The 25,730-nt window shown below is 40.1% G+C and overlaps 1 protein-coding gene across 6 annotated transcripts in view; it reads right to left on the minus strand.

The window, feature by feature from the left end:
- The window catches only part of BOD1L1 (biorientation of chromosomes in cell division 1 like 1), a 71,266-nt gene extending 55,344 nt beyond the window's left edge, over nucleotides 1-15,922 (minus strand). Inside the window, exons 1-6 of one of the 6 annotated variants that reach the window (XM_044417634.1) lie at nucleotides 15,477-15,599; nucleotides 11,319-11,443; nucleotides 11,091-11,190; nucleotides 9,430-9,620; nucleotides 5,051-5,668; nucleotides 3,202-3,345 (exon numbers count right to left, since the gene is read on the minus strand). In XM_044417634.1, the coding sequence (XP_044273569.1) occupies nucleotides 3,202-3,345; nucleotides 5,051-5,668; nucleotides 9,430-9,613 (946 nt within the window). In that variant the 5' untranslated portion in view covers nucleotides 9,614-9,620; nucleotides 11,091-11,190; nucleotides 11,319-11,443; nucleotides 15,477-15,599. Of the gene's footprint in view, nucleotides 1-3,201; nucleotides 3,346-5,050; nucleotides 5,669-9,429; nucleotides 9,621-11,090; nucleotides 11,191-11,318; nucleotides 11,444-15,476 lie in introns of all 6 variants that reach the window. The other 5 variants (XR_006413493.1, XM_044417632.1, XM_044417631.1 and 2 more) reach the window with 5 other exon arrangements.
- Between the last annotated feature and the right edge of the window lie 9,808 nt (nucleotides 15,923-25,730).

The following is a 25,730-nucleotide window of genomic DNA, read 5'->3' on the forward strand; positions in this document are numbered from 1 at the left end:
GTTTCAGTTTATTGGCCCTCATCCATTCCCTTACCTCGGCTAAGCACTGGTTCAGCACAGCCACTGCCTCACCTGGATTAGTGGAAAACGAGAGGTAGAGCTGGGTATCATCAGCGTATTGATGATTCTGCAGCCCACACCTCCTGATGACCTCTCCCAGCGGTTTCATATAGATGTTAAATAGCAGAAGGGATAGAATGGAGCCTTGTGGTACTCCATGGCATAGCTGCCATGACGTAGAGACATGGTCCCCCAGCACTACCTTCTGGAATCGACCGTTGAGATAGGAGCGGAACCACTGCAAAGCAGTGCCTCCAACCCCCAATCCCGCTAGCCTATCCAGAAGGATACCATGGTTGATGGTATCGAAAGCTGCCGAGAGGTCCAGAAGAACCAACAGGAATGCACTCCCCCTGTCCTTCTCCCTGCACAGGTCATCGTACAGGGCGACCAAGGCAGATTCAGTACTGTACCCAGGTCTGAAGCTGGACTGAAAAGGATCCAGATAATCAGTTTCATCCAAGAGTGCTTGGAGTTGTCCCGCCACCACTCGCTCCAACACCTTGCCCAGAAACGGGATGTTGGCCACAGGTCTATAGTTAGTGGCCATCTCTGGATCCAGTGACGCTTTCTTCAGGACCGGTCGTATTACCGCCTCCTTTAAAGGGGCAGGCACTCGACCCTCCCTCAGAGAAGCGTTAACCACTTCCAAGATCCAGGTCCCAATCCCATGCTTGGAGTTATTTATTAACCAAGACGGGCAAGGATCCAACAGGCAAGTGGTGGGACGTACTCGTCCAAGCACCTTGTCCACATCATCGGGCTGCAATAATTGAAATTCCTCCAATAATTTTGGAACAGACGGTAGCATTGGCGTCTCCCCAGAGACCTCTGATTCATTAGTGGAGTCCAGCTCGTGACGAATCTGAGCAATTTTCTCCCTGAAATGCCTGGCAAAGTTGTCACAGCGGGCCTTTGAGGGTGGCATCGGATCTTCCTTAGGACCCGGGCGAACCAGGCCTTGTACCACTCGAAAAAGCTCCGCCGGACGGCATTGTGAGGAGGCAATGGAAGCGGAAAAAAACTTCTTTTTCGCCGCCTTCACTGCCACAGCATAGGCCCGATAGTGGGCTCTCAAGTGTGTTCGGTCAGATTCATCCCGTGATTTCCTCCATCTACGCTCTAGTTGTCTCCCAACCCGCTTCATCGCCCGCAATTCAGGTGTATACCAAGGGGAAGAGCGGACTCTGCCCGGTGGGAGAGGACGCTTGGGAGCGATCGTGTCCACACAATGCCTGCCAGCAGTCTTTTTGAATATTCATCTTCTGAAAGTGGGTTTGTCATGCTGTCCAAACATGGGAGAGAAGGGTTGTTTTAGAGTTAAATATTCAAAATGGCTACTTGCATGCACCACAAGTCATCATACTTAAAACAATGTGCTGCTGCAGTAATTGTGTGAACCTGGTCAGGTCTCATCTGAACAAAATAATTCTTCTGCCTCCCTCTCCTCTACCCAGAGCACCTCAAAAGCTGATACTGATGGACATATGGGTTGAAATTGCAAAATCAACAATCCTGTGCAAGTATAAAAGCACTTTTTATGCATAAACGGATCTTGTAGCTATGTTCCGCTGCCCCCCCACCCCCAGATGGTAAAACCCAGATGCAATTTAAACCCGAAATATCTGTTGGAGAAATGCAGCTTCTTAAAAAACACACAGTGCTTAACAATCCAACTGTCATGTCAAAGGACATGTCAGAGTGACCAACAGAAATAAGCTTATTTTTGCTACATTATAAGCAAAATTGCTAACAAAATACCCTGGAAGTTATAGCATTGCATTTGGGTTTCTGATAGAATCCCCTGTACTCTCAACTATAAGTGCCACCATTTTGAGCGAATCCTATTTAGTTTAAATTTGTGATATTCTCTAGTCAATTAATAAAAACAGAGAACATGTAACTTTTGAATTTGAGTATAAGGCCTAATGAACACCTCACTTTGATTATACAAACATGTCTTCAATAAGACAACATGGAATTAAAGCAATGATAAAAAGTGGCTAGCATTTCCATAGAAGTTTGCATATGATACTTGAATGCACCACTCTAAATATCCAAACTAAGCCCAGCATTTAACATAAGATTAACAGCACAAATTTGACTCTATTCTCCATGTGATGTCTAACAAGGTGAAAGATCTGTGACAGAAGGGTATGTTCAATCCACTTTTGATCACTTCTGCACAAATTGGATTTGGCTAATTGATTCTCCTCATACTTTGAAGTTAGTATAATCACCAGAACAGTGACATTCCGGGGCTGGGAGAGCCAGTGTGTGTGTAGAAAGATCTCTTTCTTGGCACCCACGAAGCTACCTGTCGCTTTTTATTATTTTACTTAAGATTTTGATTTTTTTTTTAAACTTAGAAGGCTGGCATGCTGCAAACTGAAGGGCTGCCTCCTGGTGCCATCAAAATAGTGCTTTTGTATTTTGGAGTTCAGGCCTTGCTTCTGCCTTGAACTTTGTTTCTTGGGCAATTTACTGGCTTGCTTCTGGGTTCTGAGTATGTTGTACTCATTTTATGAATGGGCAACCAGCAAGAGCAAGCATTTCGTAAAAGCATCCACAAACTGTCTCAAAATTACCACTGACCCAACAGGGTTAGGAGCCTGTCTAGAATAACAATCACTTTATCTGGTTAGTACCAAGACATCAGTGTGCAATTACCAAAGATGAACAGACATAAGCTTAAGTCAGTACCCACAGAGTATAAACTATGCTACTAGTATCAATATTAAGGCAACAGGGACAACTATCCAAGATGTAGATGCGCAGATGTGATGAGACCACAGGAATGAATGCACTCTTCTTTCATGTTCAAATTTTCCCCCACCAAACTCTGCTTGGGCTCTAAATCCAAACAACTGTCATCCAAATGCACTCTTCAGCTCAGCATGAAAACTGTTTATCAGGTTCCTAAGCTACATTTTGGGGTAAAATCAGTTTTATTTTAACCCACTTTAGTGACAGCATTTTGGAATGATATACCTGAGTAGATGGAATTGGAAATCATTCATGCATGTGATCTTTGTCTTGGTAAAATGGACAGCTGTACTGTAATACTTGCATTTTTAAAACATTTTGGTTTCTTCTAGATAGGCAAGGAACTCCAGTTTAGGTTTCAGATTGTTAACTTACCATCAGAAACAATTTCCCCTTCTTCAGTGCTATCAGAAAGTGCAAGTTCCTCTTCACTTTCCTCTTCAAATGAAGAAAGATCGCTGGTGTGCACAGAGCTAACAGTTATATCGCTGAGTATGTCCACATCCGAATCTTCTAAAGCTAGTTCAGAAGAACATAATTTTCTTAGAACATGGATCACATAAACAGAAATTGCTACCATATATGGAAATAACTGTCAATTAACATATTCATCAGCATATGGAATATTACTGCAGAACCTGAGTTTTGGGAGACCTTTTCCATAAAAGTGCAAGGGGCCATAGTGAGTGTGCACATAGAGGAAGACTATGCAAAAACAGAGTGCAAGCATTTAAAAGTATTATTTTAAAATGACTGTGATAAAGAGAGTGCAAGGAGAAAAGAAGAGGTGAACCACAGTCATGTTTCAAGTCAGGAAAGGAGAATAGATGATACTAGTTGCTCTAGATGAGATTAAGGATGATCTATTTCAGTTATCAAGATTAAGCAGCATCTTCAGAGATAAATAAATCTATTTTAGAAATATTAATTTTGATAATTAAATTAGGGAACAGACAATGTATAAAAATATAAAGAACCACTGACAAAACATATACAGGCTTCTGACACATCAAGTACGGAAAACATAAATATCATGGAAAGAAAGAGAAGAATCTGAGGATTCATTTGAGGCAAAGGACAAAACAAAAACAAACTCTCAAAATTCAGCTTTGGAAAATGAGAAGTCACCCAAGGTAAACACTGAAGGAAAAAAAGACTTGAAAGGCAGGACCTTAGGTGGGGTTATGTGTATGACCTCCCTCCCCCCAAATCTAGGCAGTACTAAGCAAAAAAAAAAAGAGATCTAAGAAGTAACTGAGTGAAAAGGAGGAGATGTTACAGGCACTGACAGATTATGAAAATGAAGCCAAAAGACACAAGGACCCAGATCATTTAGGCACGAAACACCCCCATGGGTTTTTAGCATCCCAGGTTCACACATCATGCTTACAATGTATTACCCAGCCAACTCTAGGCTGTTATTGAAAGCAAAAGTGAGGAATGTATAGAAGCCAGTGTGCTCATTCACGTCTACTCATGCATAGCAAAACATCGGTTCATTAACACCCAATGTGCCATTATGTGTAAACAGGCTAACCGTATGTGGCTGCACAGATAAATAACAAAAATGGCAGTATAGCACGCCATATAGATTTACTGCTTAAAGGTAAATTTTAAACAATAACAGAGATATAGAAGTCTATTTAATTAACTTAACATGCAAACATTCTGATATAAAAAATTCTGTAATATATGAAACAGCCCTCATTCTAATGAGCTAGGTAAGTCAGGTAAGTAAACATCTAACCTCTTTAAAATTACTACCAAATTGCAGATCAAAGGAAAAGAATGCTGCTGTTAAGTGTACACAAGCACCAGAATGTTACTGTCAGTATTTGTTTACCCAATGCAACACTTTCTAAGGAAGTCAAAACTTGCCTCTCAATTTTATAACCTCTTACCCACCCATACTTTGGTTGTTCACATGGGAACACATGGGAAAACATGGCACAAATTATTTAACGAACAGCGAGTTTTGCATTTGAGCACAAGGTGCATGAGGCTCTCATTCTAAATATGTAACCCCCACCTGGCTTTTGCAAGGGTTAACAGCCTTCACAGATCAGTTTTACATCTCTACATAGCCCATGCTCATCAGATTTGCATGACGTGTCAACCTCTCAAGTGGAGTGCTTATGCAGCCTGGCATGTCCTGGGCTAAATAACCCACATTGTGAATGTTGTACAGACATGGTTACTGTGCAATTATCTAAGATTGTTATACCTTCTTTTGTACTTTCATTTGCTTTATGTTTACTACTGTTCTTTTCCACAGCTGAATATTTTATGAGTTCTATCTCTTTGTCTCTCACTGTTTTTTCTTCTCTTGGTTTAAGGTCATCTCCACTCTTTTTCAAGAGGTCCACCTTTCTGTCAGATTTTTCTTTTTTCTCTTTTCTCCTCTCTCCTTTCTCTAAGTTTTCTGGTTTTCTATCACATTTGTCCATCAGTTTATTTTTCTGCTCATCACCTTCCTGCAGAATGTCTTTGCTTGAATTAACCAAACTGTTAATGTCTTTTGACACAGTTTTTCCTTCTTCATTTGAAGAAAATAAATTATTTACATCTTCACAGTTTGCAACTGGCTCAAAGCTTTCTTCTGTAGAATTACAAGGAGGTTTCTCTCCATCTAGAATATCTTCAACATTCCGGTCTCTCTCAATACTGCCATCCATGCTCTGATGAGACAAGAATTTCTTTGAAACTCTGTCATTAGTCTTTGAATTTGCTACTTCTGTGGAGGCCCTGGCTGCACTTGCTTCTTGGTTTAGAGATGTAATTGTTTCCAAAATGGACATCGCATCATTAGCTACATTTGCACTTGGAGTGGTAGCAGAAACACCTTCAAAGAAGAGGAAAAAATAGCATTTCCTGTGAGAAAAACCTGCTCATACATGTACATATTTTAACTGTGAAACTGAAAAATAAGTTTCTCTCTTCCTTCAAATGGATCTCAACAAATTCAGTTCAACTGAATGCTTATACACATTGTCAGAAAATAGTAGATGAAGTTAATATCAGCTCATTCTTAAGGGTTTCCTTTGATGCTCTTAAAATATTAAGAAATTCTGACATTTACCAGTGCTTTTGGTACCCATTTACCTTATTTCCATAATTTACTTGTCAAGAAGGTATACCATTCATATACACATTTTTCTGAGAGCACTAGTAACTCATTAAATTATAATAAAATGAGTTATTTGAAGTCTTGATTTTGTGATATGCAACACCCTATTCAGAAGCATAGTTAAGCCCAATATTGGATGCTTGTTTGTTCTTTTTTACACATACAAACTAGTACCTCTTCATTTCTTATATAAAGGAAAACTTTTCAATGTAAATTCCTACAGTGTATTTTTTTCCCAGTCTGATCTTATTGTGTAGACTGACATTCCTTGGGAATTTTCTGGGTCAAATACAACATCATACTAAGGAAAGCCTGCTAGTGCAATGGACATTTCTCTCTTTTGCTTCCCTCCTGTAGCCCTTGTGCCACCTAACAATCTGTTCTGGAGATGTTTCCAGCCCTTTGGATTTCACTTTGAGCTTACACAAAGGAGGGAAGTGGCAATCACTTATTTGTTTCACTGATGGAACTGCTTCTATTAATAGAGTGACACAGCTGGATTCAGCCTGCTGCAATCATTCGCTTTTCATCTCATTTCATTAATAATTGATGTAATCTTGTTAACACAAACAACAAGGTTAACGAATACATTTTTTTAAAGGGGGTATTGTACTTTGGCCTACTGCTTAATCCTGGTCCCCAACTGAAAAGACAAACTGCAAGCTCTTTTTAGAGGAGAACTCTCTTTTTGCCAGTCCTCTTCCAGGACTGCCACTGTCTGCCAACTGAAGTCCAGGTCAGGTTCAAAGTGCTAGTGCTAACATTCAAAGAACTGAACAGCCTGGGCCAGGTTATCAGAGGATTGCCTCCTCCCATATATTCCTACCAAGAAACTAAGGTCATCTTTGGAGCCCCTTCCACAATGAAGCAGGCCCCCAAAAAATCAATCCTTAGGAGGAGATCCTCTACAATTCCCAAGAACGTACTTGAAAAAAGGCAAGCTCTAAAAGTAACATACTAATGTAGGTAATACTTGAAAACATGATGACAAAGGATCTCAGGAAGATCTCAGGATTTCCTACCTACTTTGCCCAAAGTTACCTGAGTTGAGAGAAGATGGATTTAATTAACTGAAATGTGCAGTTAGGGGAAAAATAACCGAAGTACTTAGTGCCATTTCTACTCATTTGCCATAAAAAATCTTGTGTTAGTATCTGTGCTAAATGCTGTGGCGGTACACGGAGCTACCAGTGCATCTGTAGTAAGCATTATTATTATACTGCATTGATACCCTGCCTTTGTTCCTCTTGTAAGGAACCTAAGGTGACTTACAAGGTTTATTTATTTTTTGATTTATATCCTGCCTTTTTTCCTACAAAGGGCTCAAGGCAGCTTACATCTCCTCCTCCATCTTATCCCCACAACAACCCTGTGAGGTAGGTTGGGCTGAGAGTCTGTGACTGGCCCAAAGCCACCCAGTTGGCTGCATGGCTGAGTGGGGACAAGAACCCAGATGCTCTTAACCACTACACCACACTGGCTCCCACCAAGCACCTTTCCTTGTACACCTCATCTGGGATAAAAGGAGCCAGGCTAGAGGGCCACTTTCTTGGTCTTTATCTTCCTCTCCTCTCCTGTCTCTCCCTACTACCACCAAGGAGGTAAAGGTGTGCTGTAAGCTAACAAGGCTGAGCAACCCTTGGCCTCCTATCATGTTCCCCATTCCCTGCCCCCCAGTAGAAGGTTGGAAAAATATGGAAGACAGCAGAGTAGTGTGAAAAATGCAGGTCTTCTCTTGCTGCCTTCTCTCTCATCTCATAGAAAGCCTGGCCCAACCTAGAGAAGGACGATGCCATGGCATGAGCATGTAACCCCTTGTGCTGTCCTTCTGATGTCACCAGTATGTATGTATGTATGTACATGTGGCTGACACAGCTCTATTTCTGTCTTCCATACACTAATTGCAGGGGAGAGTGCAAAATTCGGAACTTTGCTGACTGCTGAAGCACAGGTGATGGCACTAGCAAGGAGAGCCTTTTACAAACTTCAGTTGCCACATCAACTGTAACCCTATCTAGCAAAAGCAGACCTAGTCTCAATTATACATGTTCATGTGACATTCAGCAGAACTACTGTAATGCACTCTACACTGGCCTACAAACCGTGCTGGCTGACAATGTGTTTTTGGACACAATTCAAAGTCCCCAATGGCTTGGAGCCAGATTATCTGAAAGTCCACAGAGGTAGATACCAGGGAACACAAATGGGAGACTTGTAGGCTCCCCACAGGCAGCTGGTTTGTATGACCAGAGTGCTAGAGAGGCTTTTGGGACAATTTATTATGACTCTTATATGCTACCTTGCAGCTATCATACAAGCCTACTTCTTGGTTCAGTGTTAGGATGAGCATGATTAATGGCTACTAGAGATAAGGCATTCTCCATTGTGGCCTCATCTACTGAGTTCCCTTCTGAGAAATACACAGCTCCCGTCCACTGCTACTTTCAAGAGGGCTTTTAATTGGCATGTTTCTGATACTTTATGGTATGCTGTTGTTGGATATCTTGTAATAGTATTTTATTGTAACTGCCTTATTTTAAAATAGTTTAAGATAGTTTAATGTGCTTTTATAAGTTATTTCTGACATTGAATTGTTTGTTTTTATAGTATGAGCTATCCTTATAGTGATACTGACTTTAAATGTCAACTAAGAAAACGTGTGATTATTACTGTATCAATGTTGCTTTAAAGGTAAAAATCACTACTTTGGATTATGCTTGAAAACTGAGATAACACTTGTGTATGTCAGCAAAGAGTCCCTACTTTTTCTGTAAGACAGCAGACATCCTAGTTTGTATCAGCCAAAGTTTCCAATGATTTAGGAGGGAGACCCAGGAAGGAGTCATTACTGAAATCAGCTTTAGAGGTTACTCGGACCCGGATACCTACCTGTGGTCAGATCTTTGTCCTCAAGTAAAGGGTACAGCCATGTATTGGCTGCAATCACAAATGGTAGTTCTGGTGACAAGCAATATATGTGCATCTAGAAACAGAGCTAGACTCAGGAGCATGACCAAATGAGAAGCCAAGTGTTTAAGGAAAGTGGGATCCCATCCAGAACAGACACATTCCTCAAACCCATGTCACTGGCTAAAACCATAATTTCATTTTTCTTGTATTCATTCAACTTCTATGAAGGCCATGAATCCAATGACTGTCAATATCTTCACAAAAAGAATGCCCAGAAATCCTTGTGGGAAATTGATTCATTTAAATGGTCCAAATACATTTGAAACTGTTTTCATTGCTGTATGCTAGTGATAGCAGAATTCTACATATGCTTGTTTGGAAGGTGGTTTCATCAGAATTACTTGAAATTATTTCCACATAAATATTTTTTGGGATCAGTAGGCTCAACTTCCAGTAGCCTTCCTTAATTCATTTTTACTTGTTTGTATGCATCAATTTGATCAATGGCAAGTCCCAAATTAAGCCTAAACAGTGTATGTTTTGCCAGAAGCAATGGAAAGAAATACCTTGAATCAAAAAAGCAGCATCTGACTTTTCCTCAGGTGGTGCTGTGCTGGGACTGGGCTCCTCTTTGTGATTTAATGTGGCTAAAAACTCATGGACAGCCTTTTCTACCTGTGGTCTGAATATGTGGTTGATCTTTGGATCTACAACTTGAGAAATGATTCTGTCAATTCCAGATTCTAACATTCCAGATCTGAAACAAAATGACAAAATAAAAATATTTCCTTTTTTTCCTAAAAAGTTGTCCTCATTATTATTATTGATTTCTCATACTGATTCATTTGGTTTAAATATATTAGATCTATTAAGAAGTTGAAAATAATGAATTACAGCACATTTCAAGCATACAAATCTTAGTTTACATTATTTTGCTAAATATAACATCAGAATGTAGAAAATAATTATCTCCTGCATATTGTGGGCAGGGAGGGTGCAAGAGATAGCATTAGCCTAAAACCAAATACCAAGTTCATTGCAGCAGCAAAATTTGAAAGGAGAACTTCAGCTCACATAAAGCATTAAAATCAAAATATGGTCTTGTTTACTTTTCTAAGGGAAATGGTATCCGCCAGTCATCACACAACACAATAGTTCATATTCTTATACTATGGCTTGATACTTGGGACAGAAACTGATGTCACCCCAGGTGTCATCCAGAGTTTACTGGGGGTTTTTTTTTGCCTTATTTGCATCTGGTATCTGTCACTGGCTTAGTGATAAATGTTATGAGTACTGACTAACTACCAATCAAATAAGAAGGCCATTCATTGAGTAACCTTTTCATGGGATGGAATGAAGCAGTCACATGATAAGAAATAGTTTAATAAAGGTACAATCCATGTGCTATGTGTGTGAAATATGTATTTCTAATGCTGTTTAATATAATCATGGATATTATCATAAAGGTTATTTAAGAATAAGCAATATATCACATATTTTTAAAAGAGTAAAAACACATCAAATATGCAAGAAAGAGTTGCACTGTGCAGCAGCCGAGTTCAAAATTCCAGCCGCACCCTTTCCAGATACTTTTTCTTATTCTTCCTCCCTGCCATAAATGGCCATGACTCAGCTTTAAGATATTGCAAGTGAAAGGTTATAACGAGTTCAATACAAAGACATTCATAAGCCCTTTCATATCATTTTTTTTAAATGCTTACTATCACTGTATTTTCTAACCACTGTTGAAACTAACATTTCCTTAGTTTCAAGCACAATTGGGTGGGCTGGGCTGTCCATTTGAAAGACTAATGCTTATCAAAGATACACCCCAACAATATTCTTGAGAAGGGCTCACAGAACTAACTCATATGATTCTTTGTATATTGGCCAAGCTGCCTCACTTACTTTGATATCTGAGGTTTTAAAAAAATATTTTCCTGTTAGAAACCGTTTTTAAACACTGCACTAGGACCAACAAGGTCAGGATTAGTACCTTCATATATGTTTGTAATATTACTTTCCTAGTAATGAAAACAGTTTTAAAGGATAGTAATACAGAAAAAGTCATATCATAAAACAGTGTTCACATTTATCCAATCTAATAAAATATGTATATTCATGTAATTAGGCATTTTAACACAAGTAAATTTGATAACTGAAATGAAAATGAATGTAGAATCATCCTCCCTCCCTCCCTCCCTCCCTCCCTCTCACTGCTCACATTTCAACTGCTTCTTTTCAGTGACAATTATATGACAAGTCTTCACCGCCTCCCTCAATTAACAATTTCCTTCTTGCTGCATCTCAAACGACTCTTGAAACTAAGAAAAAATTAATTTATGATGTAGCATGGATATTAGTAGCTCTTTGAATTCCACTTTTGCCTAGTTTCTCTCAAACATCAGCTCCTCTTTGGAGAGTACTACATTTCCTAAAGAACAAAACTTACTTGAGAACCTGTTGCCTAATATTATTTCTTAGCTGGTTCTTGTTCAGGTGAGGACTCCATGTATGCGTTGCTAGATGGTTGGAAACGAAGTTGTCCACCCGCTGCCTTAAGTTCTGATATGCAGGCTAAAAGGAAAACAAGAGATTCTTTATGAAGCTTCCTGATATAACATACCTGAAATTCCCAAAGGAGGAGGCAAATAATTTAAATTCCTCAATGAACATTTTCTATAGCAGAAAAAATCAATTTTAAAAATTCCTCCAAGAATTCTTAAAGCCTCAGGTAAGTGTCTCAGTTGCTAGGTCACAAAGCACCTTGATTAACCCAGAAGGTACAATGTGAGTCTATTCCAGTCAGCTCTTTACTCTAGACAAAATATAAACAAACATATTTTTTATTTGCTTAGCCTTTCCCCCTAGTCACTCAAGTGTTTCCTTAACTCAATAATTTCTACAATAAACCCTGCAAGACAAAGCAGCATGTTAGAGCACCTAAGTACAGGGATCAGTCTTTTGTTTTTATTCTTTTACTTAAAATATTTTGACCTAGCAATCTTATGGGACAATTCTCAAATCACTGCAAAATATAAAAACATGTTAAATTACCAAAAAATCAATCTGAAGACCTGAAAACATCTAAAGAAAAATAAAATCAAATTTTGCACAAGCAGTTAAAATTCCAGAACAAGATTTTATACAGGATAGTAACATAGGAAACCGTTTAAACTTGAGTCAAACCATTAGTCGATCTAGCCCAGTATCATCAACACTCATATGTTCAGCAGTAGCATTACCCCTGAGCTATAGCCTTCTGTAAGTCTTTATACATGGAACTGTAAGTCCACTTAGAATGCACAATGTAGTATTTTAAAATAATATTATTTTCATCACTAACACTGGTGGTGGTGGTGGTGGTGGTGGAGGAGGAGGAGGAGAACACCAAGAGGCAGATGTCAGTGGTGGAAGCAGTAGCTCCACAAAGCTCAATAAAGCTCACTTCCAGTAAAATGTTTCTGGTATTATATAATATAATCCAGACCAGATAAAAATCAATGATTAAAAAATTGCATTTTTAATTTAAATCAGATTTTTATTTAGATTGGATTTTTTAATAAAATACTTTTTGAGGAAACATTTATTTAAAGATAGTTTTCTATTAAAATAGACTATAATACAAGGATTATTAATCATGAAATAAGGATTAGTTTTTAATTATGTAGCATGAGCCTGTATATTCATGCAATGTTTAAATTTTTTGGTAAATGAATTCCATTAAACCATTCACAATGTCATGCTCTTCCAGAGGTTTCTGTAAGATTATTGGGCAATTTTTTTTTGACCTAAAAGATACCACAGATGCTTGGTTTTATAGTTCTCAAAATTGAATGTATGTTCACATGCCTCTTCTTCACAGCAAAAATGTCGTAAAATAAACATACAAAGTTGAGAAAAAACCTTAATCCCATTGTTCATTTGCAAATCGATGCCCAGAATCAACTTACCTCTTAAGTGTTAAATTTCAAAAAATGCAATGAATAGAAGAAGATTGCTGCACAAGAAGCACTATGTGAGGAGGGACAAGCAAAAAATGAAAGTGAAACCTTTTGAGCAGGGTACAGCACACAACTCTGGATCTCTTTGTGTATCACCTGAAGTTTATCCTATTTTCTTCTTTCCCTGGAGGAGAAAACCTATAATGGCAGCAGACCATAAAATAAACCCAATTTGGGAATATTTTAATAAAGTTCCTCTACCCTATTGGTCAAGCAGGCAGGCATGCAAATTATGTAGGAAACCATGATTTAAATCTAGTCTTACTGACTAGAGATTTAAATCATGATTTGAAATTGATTTGATTTAAATCAAATCTACCCTGATCCTGACTACTTAATAATCTTAACAGAATGCTTATTTTCTGAGCAATTTTTAAAACACGTATTTCCTCCATTCTTGCATGGTAATACACAAACTTACATTGACACAAACTTTTCAAGAACAAGATAAAAGAAGAAAAAACATTTAGGGCATATTTCTGTACAAGTACAGACAGATAAAAGCCACCATGGTTGGGTGGAGCATGCTGAAAGTTGGAGGGTTTTTGTTTTGTTTTGACATCTACCTCTACATAGGTCTGCTTCTTTCAATGCTATGAAATATGCATGGCATATTCCCTGTTCTCAGTAGATTTATCATTATTTACTTAACTGATATTTCTCACCATCAACATACATTTATATTCTTAACAAATTAGCAAGAAATAATAAAATCATACTAGATAAAACATACAACCTAAGGCAGCAACAGAACATTCAACCAGAGAGTAAAATTAAAAACTGCTTTTAGTCAAAATGTTACCATGAACAGTTCTTAAAAGATGGAAAAAAACAAATGTTTTTGTCTGGTGCCTAGATGGTGCCATGCAGGCCTCCCTTCAGGTGAAGGCACTTGGAGAAAGACCTTAGATGAACATTTCAGCAGCCTGGTTGGGATAATATAGAAGGAAGTAGTCTGACAGGTACCTGAGTCCTACATTTTGCATGGCATTAAAAGTTAACAACAGCACTTTAAACTGAGCTCAGAAACTTATGGGGGGCTACTTCATAACAAATAAATACAGCTGTGCTGAAATTGTTTCAATACAAACAATATAGGAAAGTTCTGTCAAAGCCTTGATCAGCAGTCTAACCAGACTCTCCTGAAATAGCTGCAGCTTCCAAAGTTTTCAAAAGCAGTCCCTCATAAAATACACTGCAGTTGTCTCACCTAGGACCTAACTTTCAAACTAAACCAACCTTCCTCAATATGGTGTCCTCCAGATGAACTGGACTACAATTTTCAGCATCTTCCAGCCAAAATAGCTAGCTGAGTAGTGCTGGGAGTTGTAGTCCAACACATCTGGAGGGCAACAAGACTGGGGAATACTGGTCTAGATCTCTGTCCAAGACAGAGTTACAGTACTTATATCAGCCTCCCCATAAAGACTATTTGAGTCTCAAACTACATAAAGATCAGCCTATACATGCTATAGGAGAAACTTTGCCAAGTAAAGGTTGAATTCAATGAGTACTGCAAGTACTATATATAAGTTAGCTTTTTCTTTAAAAAATATCCACCCAGCCCCCCATTTCTCAAAGTGAGGGAAAGGGACTGTGCACGCACACAGTGTCTTGAAATTTACCAAACAAATTTGTTTCTCTGTCAGTGCTACATATGCAAGGTTATAGCCATGACTATCTGACTGGTGATTGAACTGGCAGCAAAACACTGGACTAAATTAAGCTTCCTCTAGTTTAACAAGGAAGTTCTTAATGAAACTCAACAGTGTAGCACTCAGTAAGTTAGGAAACCAATGTCTATCCAGGATCACTTTTCACAGCAGGTGGGAGTGGAGTTTTCACTCCTTTAAAAATATTTTCCTACAGATAGAAACCTTAGTTAACAAGATAGGTTGACCAAAGCCTTCACTATCAACATCTGGTTTTTCATCTGCATGGATTTTTTTTTGGAAACAAATTATTTTAATGTAAACAACACAGCTAGAACTTGATGGTATACAACCAAATAAGTTGCTTTTTTCAGTGATCAGCAAGTTAGAATACTAATAGGGGCAGGCATAGAATGTGAGGACAGAAAAGATGAGCAGGGATTAGCCATGAGGGACAGACATGGGCAAAGCTTTGATGTCTTTGGCAGTTGCAGGATTTTCAGGATTCTCCAGATGAGGAAGACTGAAAGATGAGGGGTGGGAGGCATAATTAAGGAGTAAGAGAATATTAATTTCTATTTGCTTTAATATTTTTACTGGCTACCCCGTAATAGATCTATCCAATACAAGCAGACTCTGCACCTGAACCATAAGCAGCAATTCAACTGTTACTGTCTCCTAAGTTCGGTCTAGTATTCCACCACCCTGAAACCTTCACCCACGACTTCAGGGTCTAAGCATCAGAAAATGTGGCAACAACCAGGCAGCAACAATGGCATTTGCCAATCAGCTGGGGAAAATAATCACTTACTGAACTTCAGGCTATTGTTCCAGCCCCTTTTAGAAAGACACAGGGATTGAGTCCTGCAAAAGTGTGCATGTCTCTGAAGGGAAGCATAGTTGATAAGAAGGATCCCAATCCCCGTGACAGACTGCACCACAAACAAGACAAACCTAGAGAAGGCAAGCCTTCTCCCGCTGCCGCACCTTCGTGTCTACATCTGCCAGGCAGTCGCGGCGGAACTGGTCAAAGAGTCCTTGGCTCTTGAGGCGGTTGAGGATGAGCGACACCAGCTCGGGCTCGGCGGTGGTGGCGCCCGCAGAAGTCCCAGGAAGCGGCGGTGGAGGTTGTGGCTGAGGCGGCGGCGGAGGTGGAGGCGGCGGCGGAGGCGGCGGCGGCTGCGCCGGTGGCGAGGCTGCGGCTGGAACTGCCGAGGTCGCGACGGTGGCGGCGACGGTGCTGCCGCTGCCGGACATGATGATGGCGGCGGCACCTCCCACAGCGACCTGTTACCGAGCAGCGGCAGCGACGGAAGCGATGCTCCACCCTCTTCTCACAACCCACAACCCCGGATGCGGAAAGGGATGCAGGCGGAAGCGCCCGACGAGGAAACGTCGGAAGGGAAGGGGCAATAAGAGGAATTCTCGGCCATTGACCATTTCGAGACCGATCTCTCGCCGAGCAAAGCGCGCATGCGTACTACGCCACAGGGGCGGTCTCCCAAGTGCCTTCCCAAATCCTCGCCCCTCGCGCAAATTTCCTCCCCGGAAATGGAGGCCGCGGGGCCTCCGCTAAGAGGGGCGCGGCGAAAGGACGGAAGAACGTGTAGGGCGCCCCTACACGTGTCTACTCTGGCGTAAGGGCCAATGAGCTAATTCGCCTCCGCCCCCCATGACTTCGAGCGTAAGCCGCGGCCGCTGAGTGGGAGCATCCCTCTGCGCACTGACGGAAACGAAATAATTTCCGCGGTTTCTCTACGTGAAGGCGGTCTGGTGCATGTTTAGAGGCGGAAAAGTCCCGTGACTGGCAGCATTCCCTACCCAGCTGTATGGCTGGGGAATGCTGGCAGTCGCAGGACTTTTTCCCTCTTCAAACTCGCCTAGGATTGTGCCGTTAATGCCGTTTGGGGACGCGCGCAGCGTTCCGAGGTTTGATAGACCTTTGCTCTGCCAACGTCCAGCAAAGTAATGAGACACACAGCCCGACGGTTCTTCAGAATTAATGTACCTCATTATGTTTTGCGCTGATGATGGCAGAAGAGCGCGCATTTAATTCACATGGCGTCAATGGCTGTATATTTATGGGGACGAGTTATTCCGCTAATTGAATTTTATTCTACTTATAAAGATCCAATCCATAACTCATTGTAAACAACTTGACTGATAGTATAGCTTGAGATTCAGAATCATAAAATTACTCTCTTTTTGTAATATAAAATGATTTTGTTCATATTCATTTTGCCTATTTAGAATTTTTTGCCTGTCTATAGTTGCTTGACAGCTACTCTTATTGAAAATATTGGAACAAAAAGAGAATTATGAGGAGTATCCTGATGAAAAATAAGGTTCATTTTCCCTTATGAATAAATTTGAGATGTTATATTATTGTTTCTACTGTTCTTGTTATAGTTTTTTATCTACTTCATTACCAGACAAAAAGTTTCGCAGTTGCTATCGAACTCACTTGCTATCATAATGATTCCCTGATTTTTACTATGTTTTATAAATTTGTTCTAATTATTTTGCGATGGGGGAACTGATCTTTAGGTCCATTAGCTTCTCATATTTAAAAGAATCTATTTCTGTGGACCACAGTTGGGCAATTTGTAGTTCTCCAGAAGGTTGGTTTATTAATCCCAGCAGTCCTGGTCAGTGTAGCCAGTGGTGAGGGACATTGTGAATTACAAGTTAAGGCATGGGGGGGGGGCACAGTTACTCATTCCTGCGAGTCACCATATTATCTGCATAAGAACTTGATTTAGCTTTTAGTATTTTATATCTTTAACCATTCTCTTTTAGCTGTAGCTAGTGGTTCTAAGCATAGAACAAAGGGAGTAAGCTTGTCTTGTCTTCTTTCAACATTTGCAGACATTCAAGGTACACTCATATATACAAGCTGGTAGGAGATCTGTAATGTTTGGATACAACATACTACCAGGTTTCTTTTATACTCTTTTCATGTTTGACATGCCCCTCCCAGTTCACAGAGGTACCTGGGTAATACCCTCTCAGGCTGTTTTATTTCATACAGCATATGTTGAGACACTTGTTGAGGCTGAACAAATGTTAAAAGATTAATCACTTGTTCAGAAAATACTTGGGGATGATATTCATCCTTCATTATTTGATGTGAAGCACCGTATAGGATTCCTGGTGCATTTACTAGTTGCAGCAACAGTAGTTGAGGCAATTCTAGGTGAAGAAACGGTGCTTTAAAAAAAAACCCCATTAAGTCCTTAACTAAGTCCATAAACCATGAAGTTGTGCCATAACCAAAGATGGTATATTCAAATAAGCTTCATCTATTTCTTCACCCATTTGCTGTTGCACAGCTTTCATGTTTCCAGCTTTTGGTACCTATCCCTCCTTTCTTTGGCTTTGGAGAAAAATACAATGTCTTGTTTCCTATGGCATGACATGAAAACAAAGCAGGACAACTAGATGTTCCTCTCCAGCAAGGATGGTGCCAGTGTACCAGCCTTGCTTGGCAGTTCTTTGATCACTAATAACATCAACATCCCAAGTACAGAAGTACTATGAGTCCCTTCTTCATATGCATTGTAACTGCAGTGATATATTGGTGTTCGACTTGCATGAAAATAAATGATTATTGATCTTCAGCTTCATTTAGTTAGCACATATTTCTCTATCAAGAGTTTTTCTACTCAAGACATTTATTATACACTTGCCATTCCTTGGCTGTATATGGATTCTTCAGAGAATGTTCATCCAGTTTCACTTCTGTTTTTAGAGCAGAAAAAATGGAATATTTCTGAAAGCAAAAAAATGTATTTTACTACTTGCTCAAATGAATTATTCAATGATAGCATAATAGCATCCAGAAGTTATAAAATAGAAATTAGGAAAGGAAAAACTCCTTGGGTTCTTGAGCAATTCTGTAAGAACACCAAAAGTAGGTACAGCAAATTAACAGCTTCATGCAGAAAAGCTCCATTTCTTCTAGATCTGCTGGAGTGTGCTTTGTCCTTGATTGGCTGTCCAATTTTTTATACATCAAACACTCTTGTAGTTCTTGGTTGATACAATTAGAATATCACTGCATGTTGGCTGAATATCATTTGATCCTAGTCCATTTGATCCAATTCAGAAGAGACCACCATCCTGCCTAAACATGGTTGTACTTGTTAGCGTATATTCTACAGTACTGTTTGTTGGATAAGCTGTTTGAACAGCATGTAGAAGTTTAGGCTTATTTGATTTTTAGAAAAGAAAGTTGGGATACTGACTGTGCAATCTGAAACAGTCTTCAGAAATCAAGATTTGGTAATGAGAATCAGAGGCAGGGTGGATAAAAATCAATTATTTTTTTAAAAATAAAAATAGGATTTTTAAAAATTTAAATTGTTTTTTGTATTTGAATTGGATTTTTACAAAGTAAAATGCTTTTTGAGGAAAAATGTACCTAAGGTTAGTTTTCTATTTAAGATACATTATAGTCCAAAGGTGAAATAAGATACATAATAGTCCAAAGGTGAAATAATCATGAAATAAGAATTAGTTTTTAATTATGTAGCATGAGCCTGTATATTCATGCAATTTTTTTTTTCAGTAAATGGATTCTATTAATGCATTCACAATGTCATGCTCTTCCAGAGGTTTCTGTAACATTATTGGGCAATTTTTCTATCTAGAAGATATTATCACAGATGCCTGGTTTTACACTTCTCAAAACTGAGAATGAATGTCTGCTGAGATCACATGTCTCTTCTTTACAGCAAAAATGTCATAAAATATACAGAGTTGAGAAAAAGACCTCAATCCCATTGTTCTTTTGCAAATCTATGTACGCAGAATCAACCCCTTACCTCTTAAGTGCTAAGTTACAGAAAATTCAATGAATACAAGATTGTTGGGAGCAGAATAGACCTGCACCAGAAGCTTTGTGTGAGGAGGGATGGGCAAGCAGAAAAATGAAAGTGAAACCTTTTGAGCAGGCTACTGCACAAGGCTCTGGATGGTTTTTGTGTATAGCCTGAGGCTTATCATATTATTCTTTCCCTGGATGAGGAAACCTATAATGGCAGCAGGCCCCAAAAGTGACTAATTTGGGAATATTTTAATGAAATTCCTCTACCTACTGGTAAGGCATGCATGCATGCATATTATGTAGAAAACCATGATTTAAATCTAGTCTTGCCAACTAGTGATTGAACTCATGGTTTGAAATTGATATGATTTAAATCAAATTCATCCTGATTAGAAGTGATAGTTGCAGAATATTTTATTACCACTGAAAAGAAGTGGCTTTGGCAGTCCTTTCAATCATTTTCGCCATTTCCCTTAACTGTGGCTGTGTTGATGCCCGCTATATAGCATTCTTGTGGCTTATGATCACCTTCAAAGAGTGATTATTCTGTTAGCTATTCAAGTACTGTCTGAACATTCTTCCATTTTTTGGCCTCAGGCCTCTGCTTTCCTTATGTCAGTCACTTGTTGCATATGATACTTCAATCTGCAACATCCTCTGGTGACAAGAGCTGTCCAGAAACTGCATATCCTGCTAATGAGCACTAGCCAACAGCTGAAGAGTCTACACATTTGAACATGCTATGCCATACTAAAGCATGAAGGGTGACTTAATAATATTATGGTCTCTGGTAAAATATGCATTGCCTTTTAGAAGGTATGAAAAACGGTTTTCTATTCAGACCCTCTCTGGGTCAATTTTTAGGGTTGCTACCTTCTGCATTTTGACAGAGGGTACCCCTAGGCGTTTCCCAGCTAAGGCTTTCCAATTTTGCACCCAAAAGAGTGCAGAGGTCTGCAGTTGTGCAAGTGCTGCTAAATATATACAAAAATATTTCTGCACATTGTGGGCACATTTATTTTTAAAGGTTGGCAACCATGGACACCCTCTCTAATGTGCCACTTGGAAATGTTGAAGGTACTGTTATTTGCTGTCAATGGACATTATGAAATGGGTTGTCAGGTGGGAGACTGTAATCTTGAAGCTTGGAAAAAAGGGCTTGTGATCACAGTGATAAGGAGCAGACAAATGAGTCCCACCAGACTCCCTTCTGTGGCAGGTTTTTTCCCTGTTCCTCCAGGCATATCTGGAGCAAAGGCTTTGTAACTGAAGCCTTTATTATGGAACAGCTGAAGCTGTACAGCTAGGCAGGCTTTGTGATACAAAAGAAAAGTATTGCAGAAGTCAATGACAAAAGACACAGACAAAAACCAATTAGTAAAATGCAGGTCAATGATACGAAGTTGATTCTAAACTGAATACCTCTCCTGTCTTCCAACCCAAAAAGAAATGGTCCTAATTTCAAAGTGGATTGTGCAGCTTGTGGGCCAGGTCCTGGGAATGTTTGGTGTTTCTCAGTTGGCCTGCCCTCTCAATCTGACAGAGTATGATTGGACTAATGAGGTGCAGCCTATCCCCATCCATCTCAGTTTATTCCCCAGAACCCCTCCCCCTCCACTTGAAATTGGCTGGATCTTAGCAACTGCTTGGCTTATCTCTGGGCCCTGCCTTGGCAACTCAGCTGTGAATTCCTGCCCATCTTCTACTTCTGAATCAGAATCTGAGTCAACAACCTAAGAAAGCTGTACTATAGGAGGAAAGGGTCCCGTCACTACACCTTGGGAAACCCACAAGAGGACAAAGGAGTTGAACAAGCAATGGTGAATCCAATCATTTGCTGGGCATGCTAGCCTGTGACATTGCCAGCACAGGCTAATATGAACCTGCCCAATATTTCCCTCTGTACTTGTTTTATTGCCTCCTGCTTCTTTACATGTTCTGTAAGTCTCTTCTTTCCTCTATGGTGTACCTTCCCTCTTTTCTTTCCTTCAGCTCCAACATTGTCTCCCACTTTGTCCTGCTATACCCCTAACTGATACTTTACACAATTCATTCCTCCCTTCATGGCGCCTTCAGCTGGCAGGATCCTCAGCTGCTGAGCTGCAGTTTCAGCTGGCATTTGGTAGGGTTTGTGGCCATTTTTCTGTCTTTATGGGCCATTGCCACCCCATCTCTACCCTGCTCAGCATCCTCACCACTCTGGAAAGACCAGGGAAAACAGTTTCCCCAAGGTAAGACGTGACCTCCACTGAGTCCTCAAAGATGCAAAAAACAAGAACAAAAAAACAACAACAACAGAGCATTTAGACTTTCAGTAGAGTGACAGGAACCATTAGGGTTGTATAGTTAGATAGCCAATCCCACCTGCAGGAAAGATAATAGAACTCTCAGTCTTACATGTTGCATGATCAATTGTCCAGTTGCATGTATTCTAACTTGAGTTGTTTTTCCCAAGAAAAAAATATAGCCAGGAAAACAGCCAGGATCTTTGGAAGATAATGGCTTCTAACATCTTCTACAAAACGTAATCATGCAGGCTGTAATGATTTTTAGGTGTTTGCACCGGTCTGTGTTGCTGCAGTTGCTATTAACTGCATTTCTTCTTCTTTTTTGTTGCACCATGCTTCAAGTTGGTAGTATTCCTGCAATACAACAGATGTCTTTCATTTCAAAGTTACAGAATCAGAAATCTCCCTAATAACCATTCTCCCACTTAAAATATTCAAGAGCATGCACTGTTTCATGTATGGCTCCAATACTTCACCTGTAAGATCAGTATAGTAGTGATTTCATTGTTGTCCTTCAGGCATGACATCATTTTCATGTCTATCTTTTTCTCTGCAGGTTCAGACATATTTAGTTTGCAATCCTATTACACCCAAGACAGATGCAGGAAGTTTGCATCTTATGCCCTAAACAAGGTATGGTGGTGGCAGCTTGTACTGCTGTCATGCATTTTCTTTGAACCCCAACCTTCTCTAGATTTAGGGCTAATGAGCAAGAAGGAAAGAACCAGGACCACTGATTGGAATCAGCAGAAGTTTGTTGACTGAGCTTTCTCCCCTTCCCACCTTTTCCCTCTGAGGCCCAGTTGTGACCTGAAGGGAGGTAGTCACTGTATTTTTATCTGCATCTGCTGCAAGGAGATGCGGGGGCGGGCAGCAGCTCAGCCTTCAGCACCTGGGCATTGAAATCAGAGGACCTTGGTGTGTGGATTCCAAGGAATCTTGTGACCTCTTTGATGATCCTGGGAGGCCACAGAATTGGCCCTTGTGCCTTACAAAAGGTAATGGAATTTGGCCACCAGTGCAGATGTTCATGCCACAGACCTGATGCTAGAGATGTAGCAGCAGATACATGCTGTTCACTCATCATTTCATGAATTACACATATCTTTAATACTCCTACCAAATTGAATATTTTAGACTTGAAAAACCCTTTGATGTACTTGAGAGTTATCAATTGTAGTTGCACAAAACAAAAACAGAAATAACAGCATTTCTTTGACTTGAAACCACCTGTCTAGCACTGACATCCCTATGCTTTTTGCAACCATTTTGGCAGAATTAAAGCAATGCTTGTATGCATCACTTTGTCGCCAGTCATGATGAACAAAATTGCTTCTCTATGCCATCTCTTCTTTTAGAACTTCCTGTTTTTATTCCCAAAGCTCCTTTTTTGCATAGTTTTATTTATCCACTTTCTTCTACCTTTATACTCCAGTCACAAATAAGAAAGGTCTCTTCTGTGGTTGGTGTCTTAAAGATCTTCAGGTTATAATATGACCTGAAATGCACAAAACCAGTGATCTTTTGTAAATGGTCACCATGCAGCATTCTTGTTAGTGTCAGTAATGCAGTTATGTAATATGTATAATTGTAATTACAAACTGTAATTACATATTTGTTTATAAAAGTATGTATTAAAGTATTTATTTATTTATTTAGACAGCTTATATGCCGCCCCCTTGCATAAGCCTCAGGGCGGCTTACAATCATTAAAATCCCGCATACATACATACATATATATATATATATATATATATATATAAAATTCATAGAATAAACAAAATACATAAAATAGTGGAAACAGCCTGGTCAGTTTAAAATCAACAAATAAACCTTCACAATTAAAATTGCGTTTAAATAAAAAGGTCTTGGCCTGGCGCCGAAAAACAAATAACGACGGCGCCAGGCGGACCTCTCTGGGGATTAAGTGATTAAGTGGGTATTGGTGATTAAGGACATTTTTCTTTAAAATGGCTGTATTTGACCCCCCTCCATGCTGAGACATTAGTTATGAATCACTATTACTATAGCACTTCCCTCCCTCCAGCTCTAGCCTTCATACACACTCTCTCTCTCTCACCCTCCACAGCACTTCTTCTGTGTCCACCCAATCACACACTTCTCCAACCACTTACATGGCTGCCCTTCCTGCCCCCCCCCCCACTGTCTCTCAGGTAAATGTAGCTGCAACCTATGCACACTTATATGGGAAGACCCCTGAGCACAGTGGATCTTGCCTCAGAAGAGACAGCCACAGCTGTGCATCAGGTGAGTCCTTCAAAGCCCTTGTGTCAGTTCAGAAGTTGTTTCCCAGGCTCTGGAAACACACATGGCTATGCTCGGACCCAACAGGAACTGGAGACGGGTCACGTCCTGTTTTGTCGCTTCATGGTGCCTCCCCTTCTTGGCACCTAGAAAGAGGACAGAACATGCTTGTGGGGGTTCTTTGCAGTGCCTGGAGTGTTTGCTCCATCTGGCCTGTAATAAGGCCAGCCTAACACCTGGGGATGAAAAGATGTAAACGCACATGTGCGCTCGCTCTTGGGCATTGTGCTGGGCAGTGCAACTTTCAATGTATTGTTTCTAATTCTCTCAGGAAAAAAAATCTATTGAAATTACTATACTTTTAAGTATGTATGTAATTTTTAGCTATCTTTACGGAAACCCATTACCTCCTCAAAATCATATGGTACGTCCAACACAATTCAGCCCAGGAGCTACATGTTCTTTCCTGGGCTGCTGGCAAAAGGAAAAGGAATTTTCTGGAGCAGTCATTCAGAAAATTTAAATTGGGATTTGATGAATGATGGTTCTGTTTATTCACAAATCCTGAAACTGCCTCTTGGCAGCAGCAAATATAATAAGGGAGACCAACGTTTTCTACCTGGATTCACAGGGCTCTCCTGTAGTCAGATCTCCACATGTAGCTTTCATACTTGTTGCATGGCCACTTCTGCTGGGGGCATTTAGAAGTGTAAGCTTTTCTGATTTCAATGTGCACTGAATGAGTGGGTCAGTTATGCTTAATAGCCAGTCTCAGTTGGGAAAATTGACACCAGGGACACCTAGTAAGCAGGTAGAACTGGAAGTTAGGATCTGTCATTTCTACAGCCTCACATTAGGACTGCAAAATTTCCAAGTATTTGCAGGACTTCTGTATGTTTTATGGAGGATACCATTTAAGATCATGGAAATTCCAGCCCAGTGTTTTAGTGAGAGACACTGAGGACTGAAACATGGTGTTCGCAACCTATACCTATCACAAGGGATCTGTGGCAGACCAAGCAGGTGCTTTGCCACAGAATTCTTTGGGCCTTATCCAGCCTTAACCAGCATGCTTTGCCAATGGACATACAACAATGCAATTTTCATTGGGGTGTGTTGTATGTGATAGAAACATCTTGATAATTTTATAAAGGAACGTAAAGTACAGATAGCCCAAGATATTTTAGTGCCTGAGGTAGAAAATCAATACATTGTCTCGTTACACTGGCTATACACTATGTTATATAATGAATGTGCTAAATAAAAGAGTAATCATAGACAGTATCTGAAAGGCCATAGGACAGTGATGGCGAACCTTTTAGAGACCGCGTGCCCAAACTGCAACCCAAAACCCAGTTATTTATCGCAAAGTGTCAACATTACAATAAAACCTGAAAGCTGAGGTTTTAGTTCAGAATATAACCCCTCACAGCCAGTCCAAGTAAATATATATATATATATATATATATATATATATATATCTCTCCTTGGCAGTGTACTGACCAGCCATGCAAAAGTTCGGATGAGTCGCGGTGATTGAATTGCGGCTCATGATGTCATTGCCTGGTGCTGCTACTCCTTTCCAAGCATGTGCATGGCCCCTGTGTGCGCTGCTGGGTCAATGCTGGGGTGACTTGGCTTGCACGCCGACAGAGGGCTGTGTGTGCCTGCTGTGGCACGCATGCCATAGGTTCACCACCACTGCCATAGGATGTTTCAGGTTTCCAAATCTGAGGTTAGAGCAGGGAATTGGAGCTCTGTCCCCCTCCCCACTCCCAATTACTGCCACCTTCCTTCTAACCTTGCAGAGATGGAAAAGAGGGCATT

Source organism: Varanus komodoensis, unplaced genomic scaffold, assembly GCF_004798865.1.
Source record: "Varanus komodoensis strain SLA01 unplaced genomic scaffold, ASM479886v1 scaffold9, whole genome shotgun sequence".
NCBI lineage: Eukaryota > Metazoa > Chordata > Lepidosauria > Squamata > Varanidae > Varanus > Varanus komodoensis.